Source organism: Nyctereutes procyonoides, unplaced genomic scaffold (assembly GCF_905146905.1).
Source record: "Nyctereutes procyonoides isolate TBG_1078 unplaced genomic scaffold, NYPRO_anot_genome, whole genome shotgun sequence".
Classification (NCBI taxonomy): domain Eukaryota; kingdom Metazoa; phylum Chordata; class Mammalia; order Carnivora; family Canidae; genus Nyctereutes; species Nyctereutes procyonoides.
In genome coordinates this window covers 30206223-30223139 of record NW_026575139.1, presented here as the reverse complement: position 1 = coordinate 30223139, position 16917 = coordinate 30206223, and the positions used below count along the sequence as shown (strand labels likewise).

Here is a 16917-nt window from a genome sequence, read left to right as displayed (position 1 = left end):
AATGTGGGCACATAGCTAAGAAATACACCATGTACTTCTTTTGTTACTATAGCTGGTAAGTGAGGCTCAGCCTTGCTCAGTGCGGGGCTGGGAATCCCTATGAAGAGGAGGATAGTGTTAAACAGAACCAGTCCTTCTCTCTTCCAAGGGTTACTTGGCTATTTCGCTATTCTTAGCGTTTGGTGAGGTTTATTATTATTATTATTATGAAAAGTTTAAACATTGAGAAAAGTAGAGAAAATAGCAAAATGAACACCCAAGTACCCTTATCTAGACTTAATAATTGTTACTATTTGCCCTTTTCATTTCCTATTGGTGAGTGTTCCTTTCAAGGGTGGAATGCAGCAGTAAGGAAATGGGAATGGATGGAGGCATGGTGGTACTGAATGGGAGAGCACGGGGCTTTACCCACTTCAAGGATACCTTATTTTTGCAAAACAATTCCCAGTCAGATGTAGGTGCCTTCCCTTTTGGATGGGATCCCTGAAAAGGGATTTTTATGCTGGATAGTTTGTTATAGATCATACATTGTTACCACCTTAAAGTGATATAAACTGGGACACGAATTCTTTTACTGTTAATAAGGCTTTCATTTATTGTTATTTCTAAGGTTTTAATTTTCTGCAAAGAAACACATGTTCGTGTATTGCTCACGAAATTGAAAACTGAAATTTTCAGAGACTTTCCATGTGGACATGTCTCTGTCATAAAGAATTCAGGAGTTGAAACTGTGGTAGATCTGAGAGAATAAAATCTGAGTGATAAAAAGAAATGTTGGTCACCAAAAATGAAAGGTTTTAGGAGCAGAAACACTCATATTCAAAGAAAGTATATGCCAATTATAGAGGGCCCTTTCTGTTAAAGTATTTAAAAGAGTCTCTAAGACATATTGCCCCATTTCTCAGCATTAGCTTTTAGGGCATTTGAATGTGAAGGCTTCTCCCTGGAAAGGATGTCTTACAAACGTGAGAGCAACTAAACTTTTCTTTAAAATTCTATTATTCAGACCCTTCATTAATTTAAGCTGACATTCTTTCTCAATCGGGGCCAATCATCAAAGCTTTATTGTATTGAGAACCTTGAATTCGGCAACAAAGAGTGTGGGTTTGGAAGGACACGCAGGGAGGGGGTGGGCGGAGGGCTCCCAAGGCCTGAGGAAGGTGGGGGTAGGAACGCAGCGGGAGGGAGGGTAACAGGGAAAAGCTGGAGTACTGGGAGGCAGATGGAGGGCAGAGCAGTTAGAAAAGCAGGGTGGGGTGAGGTGGTGTAGACAGTGGACAGAGGGGAGAGGGGCTCAAGAGTCTATGCTGTAAAGCATAGCCTCTGCTCATCAGCCTGCAACTTTGCCCTCACAAAGTTTTCTTTAGAGTAAGGGTTAAAAAAAAAAAAAAGGAATAAAGGAAGAGAAAGCATTTCCTTTTCCTTCATCCAGGTGCCTCTGGATTCTTCTGCTGTGGTACCCTGCCCAGCAACACGGTGCCTGGCAGGAAGTCCGCCCCACCCCCGCAGGCCTGGGGTCACAGTCCTGTCTGGCCCAGGCCTCCCAACAGGGCTCTCTCTTCCTTTCTGGTGTGATTTACTGTGGGATACATGATGCGGGATGTACTAGGTGGAATGTACTGGGTTCATTGTTAAGGCATAAGGCAAGGAAGGAGCTTTTGAAATGTGAGGGCATCACAGATGCTTCTTGAGCATCTGTGATTTATAACTAGAGTAAAATAAGATTTGTAAGGTGAACTTTAAAGCCTGAGGGACAACTGAGTTTTTTAATGCATGACTTCAGTAAATAAAGTACTAATTTTGAAAAACCAAGTAGACCCGGGTGGTCTTTTGTCTGCCCTGAAACAGTTCTCAAGGAGACAAGAGACTCAGGTGGGCAGTGGAGTGATGGCCAGCCCCTGGGGCCAGCAGCCCAGCCAAGACCTGTCCCTAGCCCACTGCCTTCCAGCTGTGTGCCCTTAAAGAAGCCCTGTGACCTCCCTGAGTCACAATTTCCCAATGTGTAAAATGGGTGTAGGAGTAATCTGCCCAGGCTTTACTCCAAGAGGCCACGGGGATGCCTATGTAGATAAATGGTTGGTTTCCAGCCTTTGCTGGTGGCCTGAACCTGGGTTAATGCACCGACCCATTTTTGCAGTCGTAAGACTTAAATGAGATCATGCTGTTCCTCAGCTCAAAATTCTGAAGGGACTCTCTTATCACCTAGACTGAATGTAGAGTCCCTCTGCTGTCCCTCACAACCCGCATGCCCACCAGCACCTGCAGTCCCATCTCCTGTAGCTCACCTGCCTTGACCATCCCATTCTCCATGCCACACCTCTTGGCACCAAGCCCTCTTCCCCTCATGGACTTTGTACATTGACTCCTTGTAGCAGTCCTGCTCCCCAGACAGTCCCGAAGCTGATGCCCTCACCAACCTTCCCAAATATTGCCGTGACTCCCTTACCTATAACTTCCTGCCAAAATGTCACCTCTGCATGAGACCTACCTTGTTTACATTTCTGCCCACCCTCCTTATCCCCATCCTGTTCTACTTTGCCTCTCCCAAAGTACTCATCACCATACGACGTAATAAATAACTCATTCTGTTTACCATCCACTGTGTATCTTCCCTACTACAATAAAAGTTTTGGAGGCCAGGCATCTCCAATTGGCTCACTGAATGTCTTAAGCACCAGAGCAGTGTCAAGCACATCAAGGACACTCAGTAAATAGGTTTGATCTTTCTTAGAGGTCCAGGATATAAAAACAATCAAAGAAGGGCTACTCTAGTTGAAGGGAATATGAGTTCAAAAATCTCTCCATCCCTGCAGGCTCTCCGTGGAATAGTTCTTGCTCCAGTGAACAAATTTGAAAACTGTTGACATTTTTTTCTGATACGTAAAGCCAATTTTGAAGCTACAAAGTGCTGTGTAATGTCAGGCCCATGGGCCTGGCAAAACTGTTTGTACACAGCAGGTGTCCAGTTGGTAGAGAGGAAGGGGTCTGGAGGGAGGGGGCAAAGATCCCAGAACTGGATCCTTGCTGTCGGGCACCACTCAGCAAAGCCTGGCCCATCTACCCTCTCTTTCTTCCACACAGCATGACTGTAGTAATTTTAGGATGGAAAACATGGATAAGGACTTTGTTGAGCAGCTACTATATGCTAGGCAGTGTCTGCTCCCAGTTCACTACATAAGTAATCTCATGAAATTGTCAGCCCTTTCACCATTGTCTTTCCAGGATCTGATACCCGGCCTGGCACATATAAGCTGCTCAATAAATGCTTGCTTATTTCCTTGACAACCCTCTGAGGCAAGTACCATTAACCCCATCTCACAAGTGAGGGACCAAAGTTCAGGTTAGTTAGCTTATTTAATATCATACATACAACTAGAGAGTGGCAGAGCAAGGATTTTAATTCTACCCAGACAAGCTCCAGCCACTCTGGTTCTGAGAGACAGTTTGGGTCAGACCATCCCCCTGGGCTTCCCTCAAGCAGATCTCTCTCCTGGCCACACCAGGGGATCAGAGAAGGGGTGTTTCTTTTTTTCCTTTCTCTTCTCCACCTGAGCTCACTTCTCCCTTCATTCAGTTACCACCTGGAGGGGTCTCCTGACACCTTTTGATTAATGGGCCTGCCTTTCCCACCCTCCTTGGCTGAGTAACTCCAGAGTTAGCAAGCAGTTCATCTTGAATCACAAATCAAGTTCTGAAAGACATTGCAATTTTGTGCTCAAGATCTCTCTAGAATTCAAATTCTTTGGGATGGTCATTTGCTTATGAGTGGAATGATGGATTCTTCAAGTTTCTCCCTTTAAGAAAATCTGGATGTGTCTCCTGGCTCCCCCCACCTCCCCTCCCAAACTGGCCCTAGTTAGTTCATTTAATGTAGCTGGAATTCCCCCAAGGACCCCAACTCAGTTTTCACTCTGGCTACTTAACATGCATGTTCATTGTGCCTTCCATATACACACTCTTAGCTGGGATTTTCTTTCTTAACCATTCTTAGCATGCCAACTATTTACACCACATCGGGGCAAAGCAACTTAATATATGCCCAAACCAATTTTATCTGAGAGACAGCCTCTGAATCCCTAGCTCCCAGAACATTAGCTCCAGGGGGAAGTATCTCCATAAATCTGATGTTTTGTGCCAGATTAAAATCTCTCTTGGAAACTTCTGGTTTATTTCAGAGACAATGATGAACTATAGATGTCATGCAGGTTTTCATTTTCCGGGTGCTTTTTATTTCATCTAGAACCAACAGTGACCTTTAGAATGTGCTACTCCCTGTCAGATACTCTTTCTGTAGGTTTTATGTTCAAAGACTCTAGGTTGGAGATGCTCGGGGTTGTGCTGGGTATCAGAAACGACCAATTCCACCAGTATTTCTCTATTAGTAAAAGGCTGGCAGGGCAGCCCAGGTGGCCCAGCGGTTTAGCGCCGCCTTCAGCCCAGGGTGTGATCCTGGAGACCGGGGATCAAGTCCCACATTGGGCTCCCAGCATGGAGCCTGCTTCTCCCTCTGCCTGTGTCTCTGCCTCTCTCGCTGTGTCTGTCATGAATAAATAAATAAAATCTTAAAAAATAAAAAAAAGGTGGCATAGTTCTCCAGCTGTGTGGGACTGCCCTGTGTACCAGCGGGCATTTGTCCTTCCTGCCCCATCCACAGAATGTGAGGTGTGGCACCCAGTGCCTGGAAGAACCAGAAGTGTCTGAAGCGATATTCCAAGTACCCGTGATTGAAAGTACCAGGGAGAGTATCTCTGAAAGATGGTGACTGGGGGCAGATACCATTATGTGGTAAGGGGACAAACCTATCCCCAGGGTAAGTTGCTTCCTATCCTTGTAGCCTTCAAAGACCTTCGTTTGCTTTCAAATCCAGTCTTGATAAATATGATTTTAATCTCTGATTTCTCCCATATAAAACTGGTGGTAGGGGGCAGCCCAGGTGGCTCAGTGGTTTAGCGCTGCCTTCAGCCCCAGGGCGTGATCCTGGAGTCCCGGGATCCCTGCATGGAGCCTGCTTCTCCCTCTGCCTGTGTCTCTGCCTCTTTCTCTCTGTGTCTCTCATGAATAAATAAATAAAATCTTAAAAAAAAAAAACTGGGCAGTAGAAGGGGAGAGGAGGAACTATCCTCCTAAGAAAGGTTTTGTTCTCTGGAATGACTTTGGACTCTTTTTCAAGTTCATGATTGAGAGGGTTTACTAGATGTAAGTTCCCAAGCTCAGTGATTAGAGTCTGGGATAGTAAGAGACAGAAACAGGGACAGTAACAAATGGAATTACCAGGACCCAACCATTGGGCTGCGACTGGTGTGTCTTCTCCCAACTGCACCCCATATCAGTCCTAACTTGTTTGTAGATCCCTGAGTCCTGTCTCTCTCCTGCCCCCACAATTTCTAGAAATACACAGCTTCTGCAAGGTGAATGGCCAGAGTCAGGATCCTCTGGGAGGCAGGGATTCTGTAACTCCCCAGACCCTGCATGAGCGTGAGTATAAGGAATCACCATCCAGAGAGGCTTTCAGATGGACCACTGTGTCTGCTCTTCTTGTCCTGCTTATTTCTCTTGGGCATGATTAACCACACATGCCAACACCCCGGCTCACGGGCCACCTCTTCCAGCCCTGCGTCCTGCCCGCCTGCCTGTCTTGCTGGGGTAGTGCTCCATGCAGCTCTCAGCACATCCTGTTTGTTCAGTCCCCTTTGTCTTCCACTGGAGCAACAGGGAGAAAGGATTCCTCTGAGCCCCTTGGATTTGGGCTTTGAAATCAGATCCTGGCACACCTGATTACACTCAATAGCTGGAAATGGTAAGGATGTCCGATGGGCAGAGGGCTCTTGTTTTAAGCTCTGCACACCAGGAAGGCAGGGGCTGGATCTCCTCCTCAGGACCGCACTGGAGGGGGCAGGATGCTCTGGCAGGAAAAAGCAAACAGTGTAGCTGAAGGGAAATTCACTTGAAAAAGAACTTGGGGCAGTGTCCATTAAGGGGCGTATCAGCTGTCCCCTAGGACACAAAATGGGGCTTAGACTCCTTCCTCTGCTCACACTTCCCTAGATGGGAAACGTTCTGTTCCAGGAACTGTATGCCCCAGGGCTGGGAGGGTCAAGCTCTGTCCTGCTATTTCTGTAGAGGTGTGGCCTTGGAGTCCTTGGCAAAGGGAATAAAAAACGAGCAGCTTACATGCCACCACAGTGGGAAGCTCAGAAGCTTGTAGTCTTGCAAGGACTTCTCAGCCTCCATGTACCATGAAACTTTCCCACAGAGATTGACAAGTCACTGAGACAATTTCACATGTACAAAAAAGCATAAAGAGCTTCCTTATATCAACACCCAGCTTAAGAAATGAAATGTCACCAACTCAGTTAAAGCCTCTGGGGTCCTCCCCAAACCTATGCTCTTCCCTACCTCTCCAGCGACAACCTCTCAGCCATTCTAGGCCTTTCCTACATGTTCCAGGGATGTGTGCAGCCCTCTTTGTGGGATCTGGCCACATTCCCCAGATATGCCACTCGTCTTCATGCCTTTGGGCCAATACTGCTGCTGTGCTCACTTATCTGTGATGCTTGTCCCTGCCTCAATCTTCCTTCAACCCTGGGCTCAGATGTCACCAACGATGGGGGGGCGCATTCCCTATCACCTCAGGCTCTGATTCCTGGTACTCCACGGCCCTCGGACTGAGCACATGCACCATGGCCATGATGCTCGCCATATGTCCACCCCACTTCCACACGGGGCTGCAAATGCAGTCAGGACAGGTGCTGGCTGGTCACCTCTGGCTACTCCAGCCAGTGGCCGGGCACATTGCATGCTGGCTCAGGGCAGGCCCAGTGGGGTAAGTGAGTGAGTGCCCTTGATGAATGACAGCTCAGTTATCAGACTTCCAACTTTCTGTCCCAGTTAACGTGAGGAAGTCCCCATGGCCCCCGTTCCTTCGAGAGACATTTTTCTCCTCAAAGTCCCGTATCTCCTCTGTTCTGGAAGCACAAAACTCTAAGTCTCTTCATATTCCTCAAATGAAGTTGGAATAAATATAATGGGGCATGAACTTTCTTCCCCCATGACTTTAACAAACAATAGTTTCAAATAGAACCCAGGGTGGGCTTCATGTAGGCCTTGAACATCTTTTTCTAGGTACCTTGTCACTTGTGTTCTTTGTCTTCTCCCAACCTGTAGAAATTCTTAAAGGCAGGGAAATGTACAAACCTATTAATCTTGCTTAGAAAATCCAGCTCACTGCCACAGAAACAAAATATTGAGAAACAACAGTCTGGATAGAAAGGTTTTCTCACCCACACCCATTGTTCTCTGCTACAACACTTGGTTGCTGCTGCAAAGACTCAGCTTTAGTCATGGGATTTTAGGAGATGTGCCTTAGAAGTGGGATCAAGAAAAAGCCTGAGAGTAATCTGTACCCTAAACCAATCTGGAGCCCTGGCACTGAGAATGGGCCCACAGGTCTGCCCAGGAAGGACATGTAGAGAGAGGCTAAGACCAGGGGCTGGGGTGTGTGCATGGAGCACAAAGGTCAGATTTTCTCTTACTTTTTTTTTTTTTTTTTTTTTTACATTTGAAGTTTTTATCTCATAACACAAAACATGATCTGAGGTGATTAGTACACTCACAATGTTATGCAACCACCACCAATATTTGACACTTTTATCACCCCAAAAGGAAACTTCATACCCATTACTCAGTGCTTGCCAATCCTCCCACCTCTGCTCAGCTCCTAGAAACTACCAGTCTGCACTCTGTCTCTATGGATTTACCTGTTCTGAATATTTCAGGTAAATACAAACATACTGTATGTGACCTTTTGTGTCTGGCTTCTTTCACCAGCATATTTCTGAGGTTCCTCCATCTTGTAGCATAGTTCAGTACCTGGCTGAGTAATATTCCATTGTATGGATATATCTCGCATTTTGCTTATCCATTCATCCACAGGTGGATTATCTGGGCTCTTTGCACCTTTTTTTGGCTGTTATGAATAGTGCTGCTGTGAACTCGTGTGTACATGTATCTATTTGAGTAACTGTTTTCAATTCACAGGAGTAGAATTGCTGGGTCATAGAGTAATCTATATTTAACTTTTTCAGGAACTGCCATACTGTTTTCCTAAATGGGTGAACTATTTTACATCCCCACCAGCAATGTACAGGCACAGGTCAGATTTTTATCCTCATGGGAATTCACAATGTTCTCAAGACTGTGGGGTCATATTGACTTTCCACCTTTAGCTAGATTCTCGTAAACATGAGGGATTCTGTTAGCATGTGATCCAATGTTTAGAGCTCCCATATTCATGAAAGCTGAACTCTGCTCATGCCACCCATTACTATCTGTGAACCAGAAAGAGGAGGAACACCTTTAAAGAGAAAGCGACAAAAGCAAAGTTATTCATAGTAACTGCAGAGGAGAAAGGCCAGGTCATCAGCAGAGCCCCACTGAACTAGCCTGGTCAGAGGAAAGGGGCATAGAGCTGGTTTAGTTCTTGAAACCACTCAGAGGGAGTCAAAGCATATGTTAAATCTATATATAAGTATCATTTGATTGGAAGAATTAAAAAAAAAAAACCCTGCTATATGATGATCTTTCTTCTTCTTGCACAGCCTGATAGCGGAAGCGTCAGCAATTTGGAAAGAAGGCCTTCCAAAGAGAGAGGCCTTGGAAGCCCTGAGACAATGTCCTTTCTGTTAAGCATGGACCTTTATGGCTGAATATGGGCTAAAACAGGAAAGAGAGCCGGGAGGATCTCTCAGAGCATGGCCCTGTGAAGGGAGGATGGCCAGAGGAGGCTTTTAAGAAAAGAGAGGGTAGGGTCTCCTGGACACTTTCTGTGAGTGGAAGGCCTCGGGAAGATGGCAAAGGGAAAAGAAGAAGGGAAAGAGTATGAGCACTGGAAGAAAAAATGCTTCCAGTGGGGTTGGCAGGAAGAGAGACTCAACACACCATTTGAAAGTAGGTCTTCCACCCCGATGTTTCTAGCAGCCATGTCCACAATAGCCAAACTGTGGAAGGAGCCTCGGTGCCCATCGAAAGATGAATGGATAAAGAAGATGTGGTTTATGTATACAATGGAATATTACTCAGCCATTAGAAACAACAAATACCCACCATTTGCTTCAACGTGGATGGAACTGGAGGGTATTATGCTGAGTGAAGTAAGTCAATCGGAGAAGGACAAACAGTGTATGTTCTCACTCATTTGGGGAATATGAATAATAGTGAAGGGGAATATAAGGGAAGGGAGAAGAAATGTGTGGGAGATATCAGAAAGGGACACAGAACATAAAGACTTCTAACTCTGGGAAATGACCTAGGGGTGGTGGAAGGGGAGGAGGGCGAGGGGTGGGGGTGAATGGGTGACGGGCACGGAGGGGGACACTTGACGGGATGAGCACTGGGTGTTATTCTGTATGTTGGTAAATTGAACACCAATAAAAATTAATTTATAAAAAAAAAAAATGAAAGTAGGTCTTCACAGCTCTCTTGTAAGCCTTTCAGGGGCTTTTTTTTTTTTTTTTCCTTTCAGGGGCTTTGAAACCCCAGTGTGTCTGGCTAAGTACAGGAACCCCTGGAACGCAGTTCTGATTTTAGTGCTGCCCTTGAATGCAGCGATGTCTCAGTTTTTCACAGGGCAGGAGGAACTTATCTTCACTACCCTCCAGGAACCAAAGAATGAACAGCCAGATTACCTTTTGAAGATGGACCACACCCCTTTCTTGGGGCTAAGGGGAGAACCATGGAAATGAGTGATCCTCCTCACCAGCCACAAGTGAGAGCTTTTGTCTTGATTCTTTTCTTTTCTTTCTTTCTTTTTTTTTTTTGTCTTGATTCTTTAGTCATAATCCAGCAGGACATTTTACAGGGCAGATGGATGTGGTGGGCAAAATGGCAGCCTCCAGAAGATATGTCCACATTCCAACCCCTGGAACCTGTGAATGTGAACTTCTTTGGAATAGGGTCTTTGCAAATGTAATTAAGTGAAGGATCTTGAGATAAGATCATCCTGGTTTACCTAGGTGGGCTCTAAATCCAATGACAAGTGTCCTTATAAGAGAAACAGGAAAAAGAGGAGGCCATTTGAGCATAGAGGCAGAGAATGGAGTTATGCGGCCCCAAGCCCAGGAATGACTGGAGTTATCAGAGGCTGGAAGAAGCAGAGACATGTTCTCCTCAAGAGCCTTCAGGGGAGCATGGCCCTGCCAACATCTTGATTTTGGACTTCTGGCTTCTACAGCTGTGGTGGAATAAATTTCTTTTGTTTTAAGATGCTGGGTTTGTGATGATTTGTTGTAGCCACCTTAGAAAACTAATACAATGAGGTTGCACAGAGAGATGATGTGACAGGAGAGAGAGAGAATCTAGAAAACCAAGTCCAATGCCTGAACTTAGGGCTGGTATCCAAGGCGAACTTTGTCAACTTTGTGCTGTGGGTCTGTTTTCCTCAAGAGGTCCTCATGTTGTCACTCCTCACAGCTGAGAGCAGGGCCCACAGCTCCCTCAAGGATGTTACTCAGGATCAGAGGGAGTCAGATCAGGCCCTCGCACCTATTTGAAATGGTGGTGATCATAGTGACCATAGTCTATAGAATTCTTAATACGTGCTATGTAATTTACATACTTATCTTGTTTGATCCTCAAAACCATTCTATGAGGTTAGCATTCTCATCCCCATCTTACAGATGAGTCAACTGAGGCTCTGAGAGGTCATATGGCCTGTTCAAGGTCATAGAGGGAATGATGATGGCACCAGACCTGTGCTGAATCCACAGCATTACAGAAGATTCAAGCCTCACAAAGACGGGTGTTCCAGCACCCCACAATATCCCACAATGCCTTGCTGGCTGATGAGAAAGAAGTGTTTATTTTCTAAATATTAACACCATTGACACTACAGTTTGGGTAAGGATCTGGTTAGACCCTGCTAACAGCACATGGACGGCAAAACATCCACATTCCAGGAAAATCTAGTCCCAACCGATACTGATCGAGAAAGGTCCTCTCAGCCCCAAGGCCTTTCTCCCCCCTTGGCCATGCTGGGGCAAAAGGTGAAACCCCTAATCAAGTGGCCTCTCCCTGTGAAAGGCTGGACAGTCCACAAACAGAACCCATCTGGCATAACTCTCTCTCCCCATCGCCAGGAGAAGAGAGCAAGCTGCCTAGAGAGCAAGGATCTGAGAAAGCCCAGTCCTGGGCACACTGACACTGTCTGGGGCCCTCTCTTCGTCAGGATGGACTCAGGCAGGCCCAACACCTGGAGTCCCTGTGCCTTTCACAGAGTCACAGGAAGAGTTTTGGAGAGGTCTGGGCTGACCTCTCTCTGGCCCCCGCTTAGGCTAAGGCGTGGCTGAACGGGCAGCTTCTTCCCTGTCCTCCCAGCATTCTGAATTGGAGGGAGTGCAGGAGCAGAGAGGCGACCCGAGGGCCTGCCAGATTTCCTCCTACGCAGACCTCTGTGCAAGATAAAGTCAGGCGAGGCTGTGCCACAGGACGACAGCATAATAAATCCCCTCCGGCCTCCTCCCGGGCCCATTGTTCCTAGTGCAGCCGTTGTTTTGAGTACGATCAAAAGGAAGGAAGAGCACTGTGCTATCAGGCTGGGGAAGAAGGATGCTCTCCTGACCGCCCCTGTTGCCCTTGGCCACCCTCATTTTAAATATGAGGAAACCGAAGGGCAACATGCAGCCTAACCCCATCCCTGTGTGAGGCTCAGCGCACCATTCCGAGGCCCCCTGGCCCTCTGGTGAGGCAGGGATCCTGCCCAAACTTGATGACAGCCACCTGGGTGGGTCACCCCGGCTGTGTCCTTTCGCCCTGGGCAGGGGGCTGGGAGGCCCGGGCTCAGGGTCAACAGCCGTGTGGGGAGGGCGCTGGAAGTGGGCCCTGGAGTGGCTGCTCAGCTGTTGTTTACCCCTTGGGCTGAGAACTGAGGCCAGAAGGCCACAGCCATTGGAAATAATAGGCCCTCAAAGGAACTTCCCGAATGCGGCTGGCCTGGTGCCTGAGGCTCAAGACTGCGAATAGCTTGGTTCTTGGGAAGCTGGTGTCTTGGGGCCTCGCAGCCTCTCCTACACAGAGCCAGGTCCTCGCACGGGCTCGGGGTGCACACCTCAGCCCCCGCAGCTGGATTCCTGTGAGGAACTGGGGCAGAACGCACCAGCTTCCCTGAGGCAGGAAGGGCGGAGCTGAGGGTTCCTCCTGAAGCCTGCAGGCTCAGGGAGTCCTTGGCCTCTCTCTCACGTCCGCCCTGCCCAACGCCCAGTCTGATTCCCCAGGTGCCCAGCTGCGGTGGCCCGGTCACCTCTGTCTGGGCTGGAGGCCACGTCTGAGCAACAAAGGCGCCTCAATGGGGGAGGATGTCAATGTGCTTCCTCAACCAGAAAGGTGGTTTGAGTTCGGCCGAAGCAGCCCAAGCAAACAAGCAGAAGCCTGTCAATCGAAAGATGGGGGCTGCTGGGAGATCACAGGACAACAAAATGAGAACCATTATCAGTCTCGTCCCAGCCTAAGGAGGGGAGAGCCTTTGAAGCCTCAGACAGGCTGAACAGAACTTTCCACCTGAGAGGCGCTGGAGATGGGAGGTCAGGCTGCACACAGCCCCCATGAGAACTGATCAAAGCCTGCTGCGGAGGGAGGGGACCCACAGCTGCAGCCCTGCTCCCCCCACGGGCCGCCCAGGGCTTTCTGAAGGCAACCAGGCTGCCCTTTCGAGGGCCTGTGGGAAAACCCAGCCCAGATGCACGGTGCAGCCACCCTCCCACCCCGCCTCAGCGCCGCTGGGAGAGGGGAGAGAACCCCCTCAGTGGTCCTGAAAAGAAGAGGGAGGGAATGAAAGCGCATGGAAAATGCTAAGACCACCCACCTGATGAGGGCCTACCTTTTGGGAAACAATAACTCCTGGCTTCCCTGGTGCCCGTCTGAAAGAACAAACCGACTGAACAGGCCTCCTCGAAGCTACGCACTCCCAGGGATCTGTGGGATGCCCGGCCCCTCGGGAGCTTAATTTAATCTGTGTTGGCCTCTCGGTGCCTTTTTGGGGCTTCCTTGATATCCCCTCTCCTCCCTGGCAACCAGAGAAATGGCAAGAAGCCTCATTCAGGGCTCACGGGGTCCTGTGTGGATGCCTCCAGTGTGCTTCTCTCAGACTGGACAGCAGGATCTGCCAGCGAACACTAGGGTCATCTTCCACGCTGGATCCAGGAGGCGAGGGAACCTGTGAAAACGTTCTCCCTTGGGTCCTGCCTGAACTGGATGGCCTCAGCCCACCCTGCTGGCCTCGAGCCCCTTCCCTCCTGCCCAGAGCACACCTTCCAAGGACTGGGGCTTCACAGAGCCTGTGAAGTGGGTGCAAAAAAATCCAAAGCCATTTCCACTGTGCTCTCCTTCTCAAAGGGATGGGAACGTTCTTTTCTTCTCTCTCCTGGGAGTGGGTCTGAAGGGAGGGTGAAGGGGGATATTAATGTGGAGGCCTGGGAGGGATTTGGGTAAAGGGGGAATGAATAGAGGAAATGGAAGCACCGGGGGAACTGAGATGAGAATGTTCCAGAACTGCTGGTTTAGCTAGCTGGCATTCTTTCCAAAATGGATGAATAAGGACTAGAGAGAGGGCCTTAGGGTAGACTGGACAGAAACTAAGGTAAAGGCATTTCCTCTCCCCCTTCTCAGGGGCCAGATCCTAAAGAGGGGGTGGACAACTGGGAATTACTGACCTGCCACCCACTACTCACTGTGAGATTTATATCTTTTTATTACTTTGCCCGGAGAGATGGATGGGATTATCTCCATTTTACAGGTGATGAAACAGAGATTCCAAGAATTGATCAAGGCTCTCCGAGGACCACATGGAACTGCTGGGCTGGAACTCAATCCCCAGGCGGCCTGGCTCCAGAGTTCATAACCTTCCCCACTCTTCCAGGCCTGCCCTGCCTCCAGGGGCTAGGCATATGGTGGTAGATGCTTCGGAAATATTTGTTAAATTGAACTGAACTGAGCGGCTGAACACACACAGGCCTCTTTCACCCTAAGAGGAATTCTTTGAGGGTCCGGGTTATGGAAAGAAATTCTCTGAGGCACCAAATAAAATCCTTCTCTGAGGTGCAAGGAGGCCTTTTTTGAAATTAATACCTAATAAAGTTTACACAGACCCCCAAAAGGAAAAACAGAAGGGAACTGGAACAATAAAAAAGCAAAGTAGGTAGATAATAAAACTTCAGAGTGTTGTCTTTCATCCAGGAAGCACAAAGCATTCACAGGCTCTAATTACACCTTCATCCCCATGGCCCTTTCTGAAGTTGGTAGGCACATGTTAACAGTACCCCTCCTTTTAGGCATGGATAGGTTTGGGTACCAAAAGCTTATGCAATTCTCCCCAAGGTGAATAGAACATGGCCTCATTCCCTAAACCTGTGTGTTGGAGGCCACTTCCAGCTGTGTTTGCTGACTCAGCAAATAAAACCAAGTTTTCTGAGAGGTTCGAGGGGTGGGGGTGGGAGTGAGAAGGTCTAGGAATGAGAGGGGCAAAGCTGAGGAATTAGACCTCACTCAGGCCTGCACACAGTATAAATCCCCCCTTGCTGACCGTTCTTTATTATGCACGTTCTTTAATTTAGGCTCATGTTCATTGTGTAATTTGGTGGGTGCCAATGTGTAGGACAGTAAGCCCCTCTGATGAAGGCAACAGGAAGGTGATGTCTGGGCTGACACACACCCAGGAGTTCTTGGGGGGGAAATTGCTCCTATGTCCTATGGACACACTGGATGTTGAGGCTCAGACAACTGGAGATGGGTAAGGGGACTTAATTGCAAATCTTTTTTTTTTTTTTTTTTTTTTTTTTGCTGGTTCATGTCCAATCATGTCATTTCTTGGCTTTAATAATATAATAATAATAATTGCACATGCCTTTTTAATAGTTCTCCACTACCAAATAGTGTTAGGCACAAATTCCTTCACTAGACCCTGAAGTCCTTTTCTAGTATGACTCCATCTGGGACCCCAGTCTTATTTCTTGTTCCCTCTTCTAACTTCTGTGCAATGATTCCCAATTTGTGAGCTGCAGACCTGTGGGCAGAAGTATAGAGTTTTGGCAAGGGGTCCCTAACTCTGTACGCCACACCAAATATGGGTTATAGTCCAAATCAATAGTATGTGAAAGTCTAATTTAAAAGGGTTGTCAAATTTCTCCCAGTTCTTTGTCATTGTGTGTGTTCTTGGGTACTAAAGTTCAACAATTATTAGAAGAAAGGGCCTGCATTATGGTAATGGTTTTCAAACTGGGGTCCAAGGAACCCCTCAGAGAGCCCCTGATGTAGAGCTAGGGGAGGGATTGGGATGGAGCCAGAGCAGATGGGACCACACTCCACCACCCCCACTGCCACCACCCCCACCCCCAACATACACACACACACAACTAACTCATCCCCTCCCCTTGCAACCATCTCTGCTTTTATCAGTTTTGCACACTGGCTTTCTAGTAAGATTTTATTTGAAAAACAGACTGCTGGGGAAGAGAGTGGGGTGGAGTTTATAGGCAGTGGCCAAGGACAAAGTACACATACTTCTAGACAGCCCCTCGCCACTGTTCAGTGGAGCGGTGAGAAATTGGTCACGACCCCGTGTGTGCCTACCATGAGTCAACTGTGGTGTATAAATGATGCAAGAGGAGGCATTCCCCCTGTCCAGTCCCATGGAGGAGGCACCCAAGCTTGTTCATTTCTTAGTCCGTCTGGCTCTTGGACAGAAAAAATGAAGTTGTACAGTAGTTGGTCCCATTGTCAATGCAGACAGTGTCCCCTTTGCAATGTAATGTGACCTTTACTGCTGTCCAAGAAGGGGAGGAGAATCCTCTGTATACCAGCTCTTCTTGTGCACCAAAGTTCCCAGAGGGGTAGTGGTCACTTGGGGCCTATTTTCATCTCCTTAAATTTCTACCCAGATTTGTCTTTGCTCATTTGGCTGGTGCCTACCACCCAGGCCTTGCCCTCAAGTAGCTTGGGTGTAGGCCTGGAATACTGGGAACAGGAAGAAGTGGCAAAGCAGGACCCTGAGAGACTTCTGGAAATTCTTCAGCTGAGCGTCCATCCTCTCAGCCTGGTTTCAGACAGAACAACAAATAAAGAAATGCCCTGAACAATACAGAACAGTGCTCATTAGCATGGAAGACTATGGCAGGAGACCCAAAGGGATGCCTTTGTCCCTGCTTTTCACTCCACCATCCACACATGCCTTTAAAAGCCACCTTCCCAACACTCGAACTCAGGGAAAATGCTACAAAAGGGATGGCAGGACTCTCTTTACATGAATGGCCTGCTAGAGGCAAGTGAGAAACAATAGCAAGCAGACCCAGGCCTGTCACGGCTATGATTGAACCAGTTGGAATGTGGTTCTGTGTGTGTGTGCACATGCGCATGTGTACACTTCAGACTATAAATATGCCTCTGGGTTCCTGTTTGCTGGGGGGAGCCTGAGGGGGCACAAAGCTCTGTGTGTATCAGAGGACTTCAGGGAGCACCCACACACCTAAATGCTCAAATTTACAGCTGGAGGGAGTGGGGAATCAAGGGGAAGTTTTGAGAATGGGAGTGTGTCTGTGGATGAGCCCAGACCTCTGTTCATGTGTGTTGGGGGAAACAGGGAATTTTGTGTCTGGGTAAGTGCATACATATGGCATGTGTGCATACGTTCAAGTGTGCGAAGAGGTAGCTGAAAGAAAGTTTCAAGAGTCTATGAAAATTCTCAGTTAGAAAAATATCTTGGCAATTCCCCATACCACAGGTTGGTACACATTCAATGCTTGTGAAGTTCATTTCCTGTACTAGTTACCAGCCCTTGTGGATACAGGACATGAAATGTGATTTAGAGCAAAAACTCCAGGTATCAGAGGTGAGCTGTGGGACAGTGTATTTTGAGGGGCGGGGGTGGGCAGCAGA

The 16917-nt window shown here is 47.8% G+C and overlaps 1 protein-coding gene across 3 annotated transcripts in view; it reads left to right on the top strand.

The window, feature by feature from the left end:
• RAD51B (RAD51 paralog B) overlaps positions 1-10169 on the top strand; it is a 597782-nt gene extending 587613 nt beyond the window's left edge. Inside the window, exons 11-13 of one of the 3 annotated variants that reach the window (XR_008661708.1) lie at positions 8598-9149; positions 9521-9763; positions 9857-10168. Coding sequence is in view for 1 of the 3 variants with exons in the window: in XM_055304408.1 (XP_055160383.1) it covers positions 8598-8602 (5 nt within the window). In the remaining 2 variants the exon portion in view is untranslated. Of the gene's footprint in view, positions 1-8597; positions 9159-9520 lie in introns of those variants that run through there. The other 2 variants (XR_008661707.1, XM_055304408.1) reach the window with 2 other exon arrangements.
• The last annotated feature ends 6748 nt before the right edge of the window (positions 10170-16917 follow it).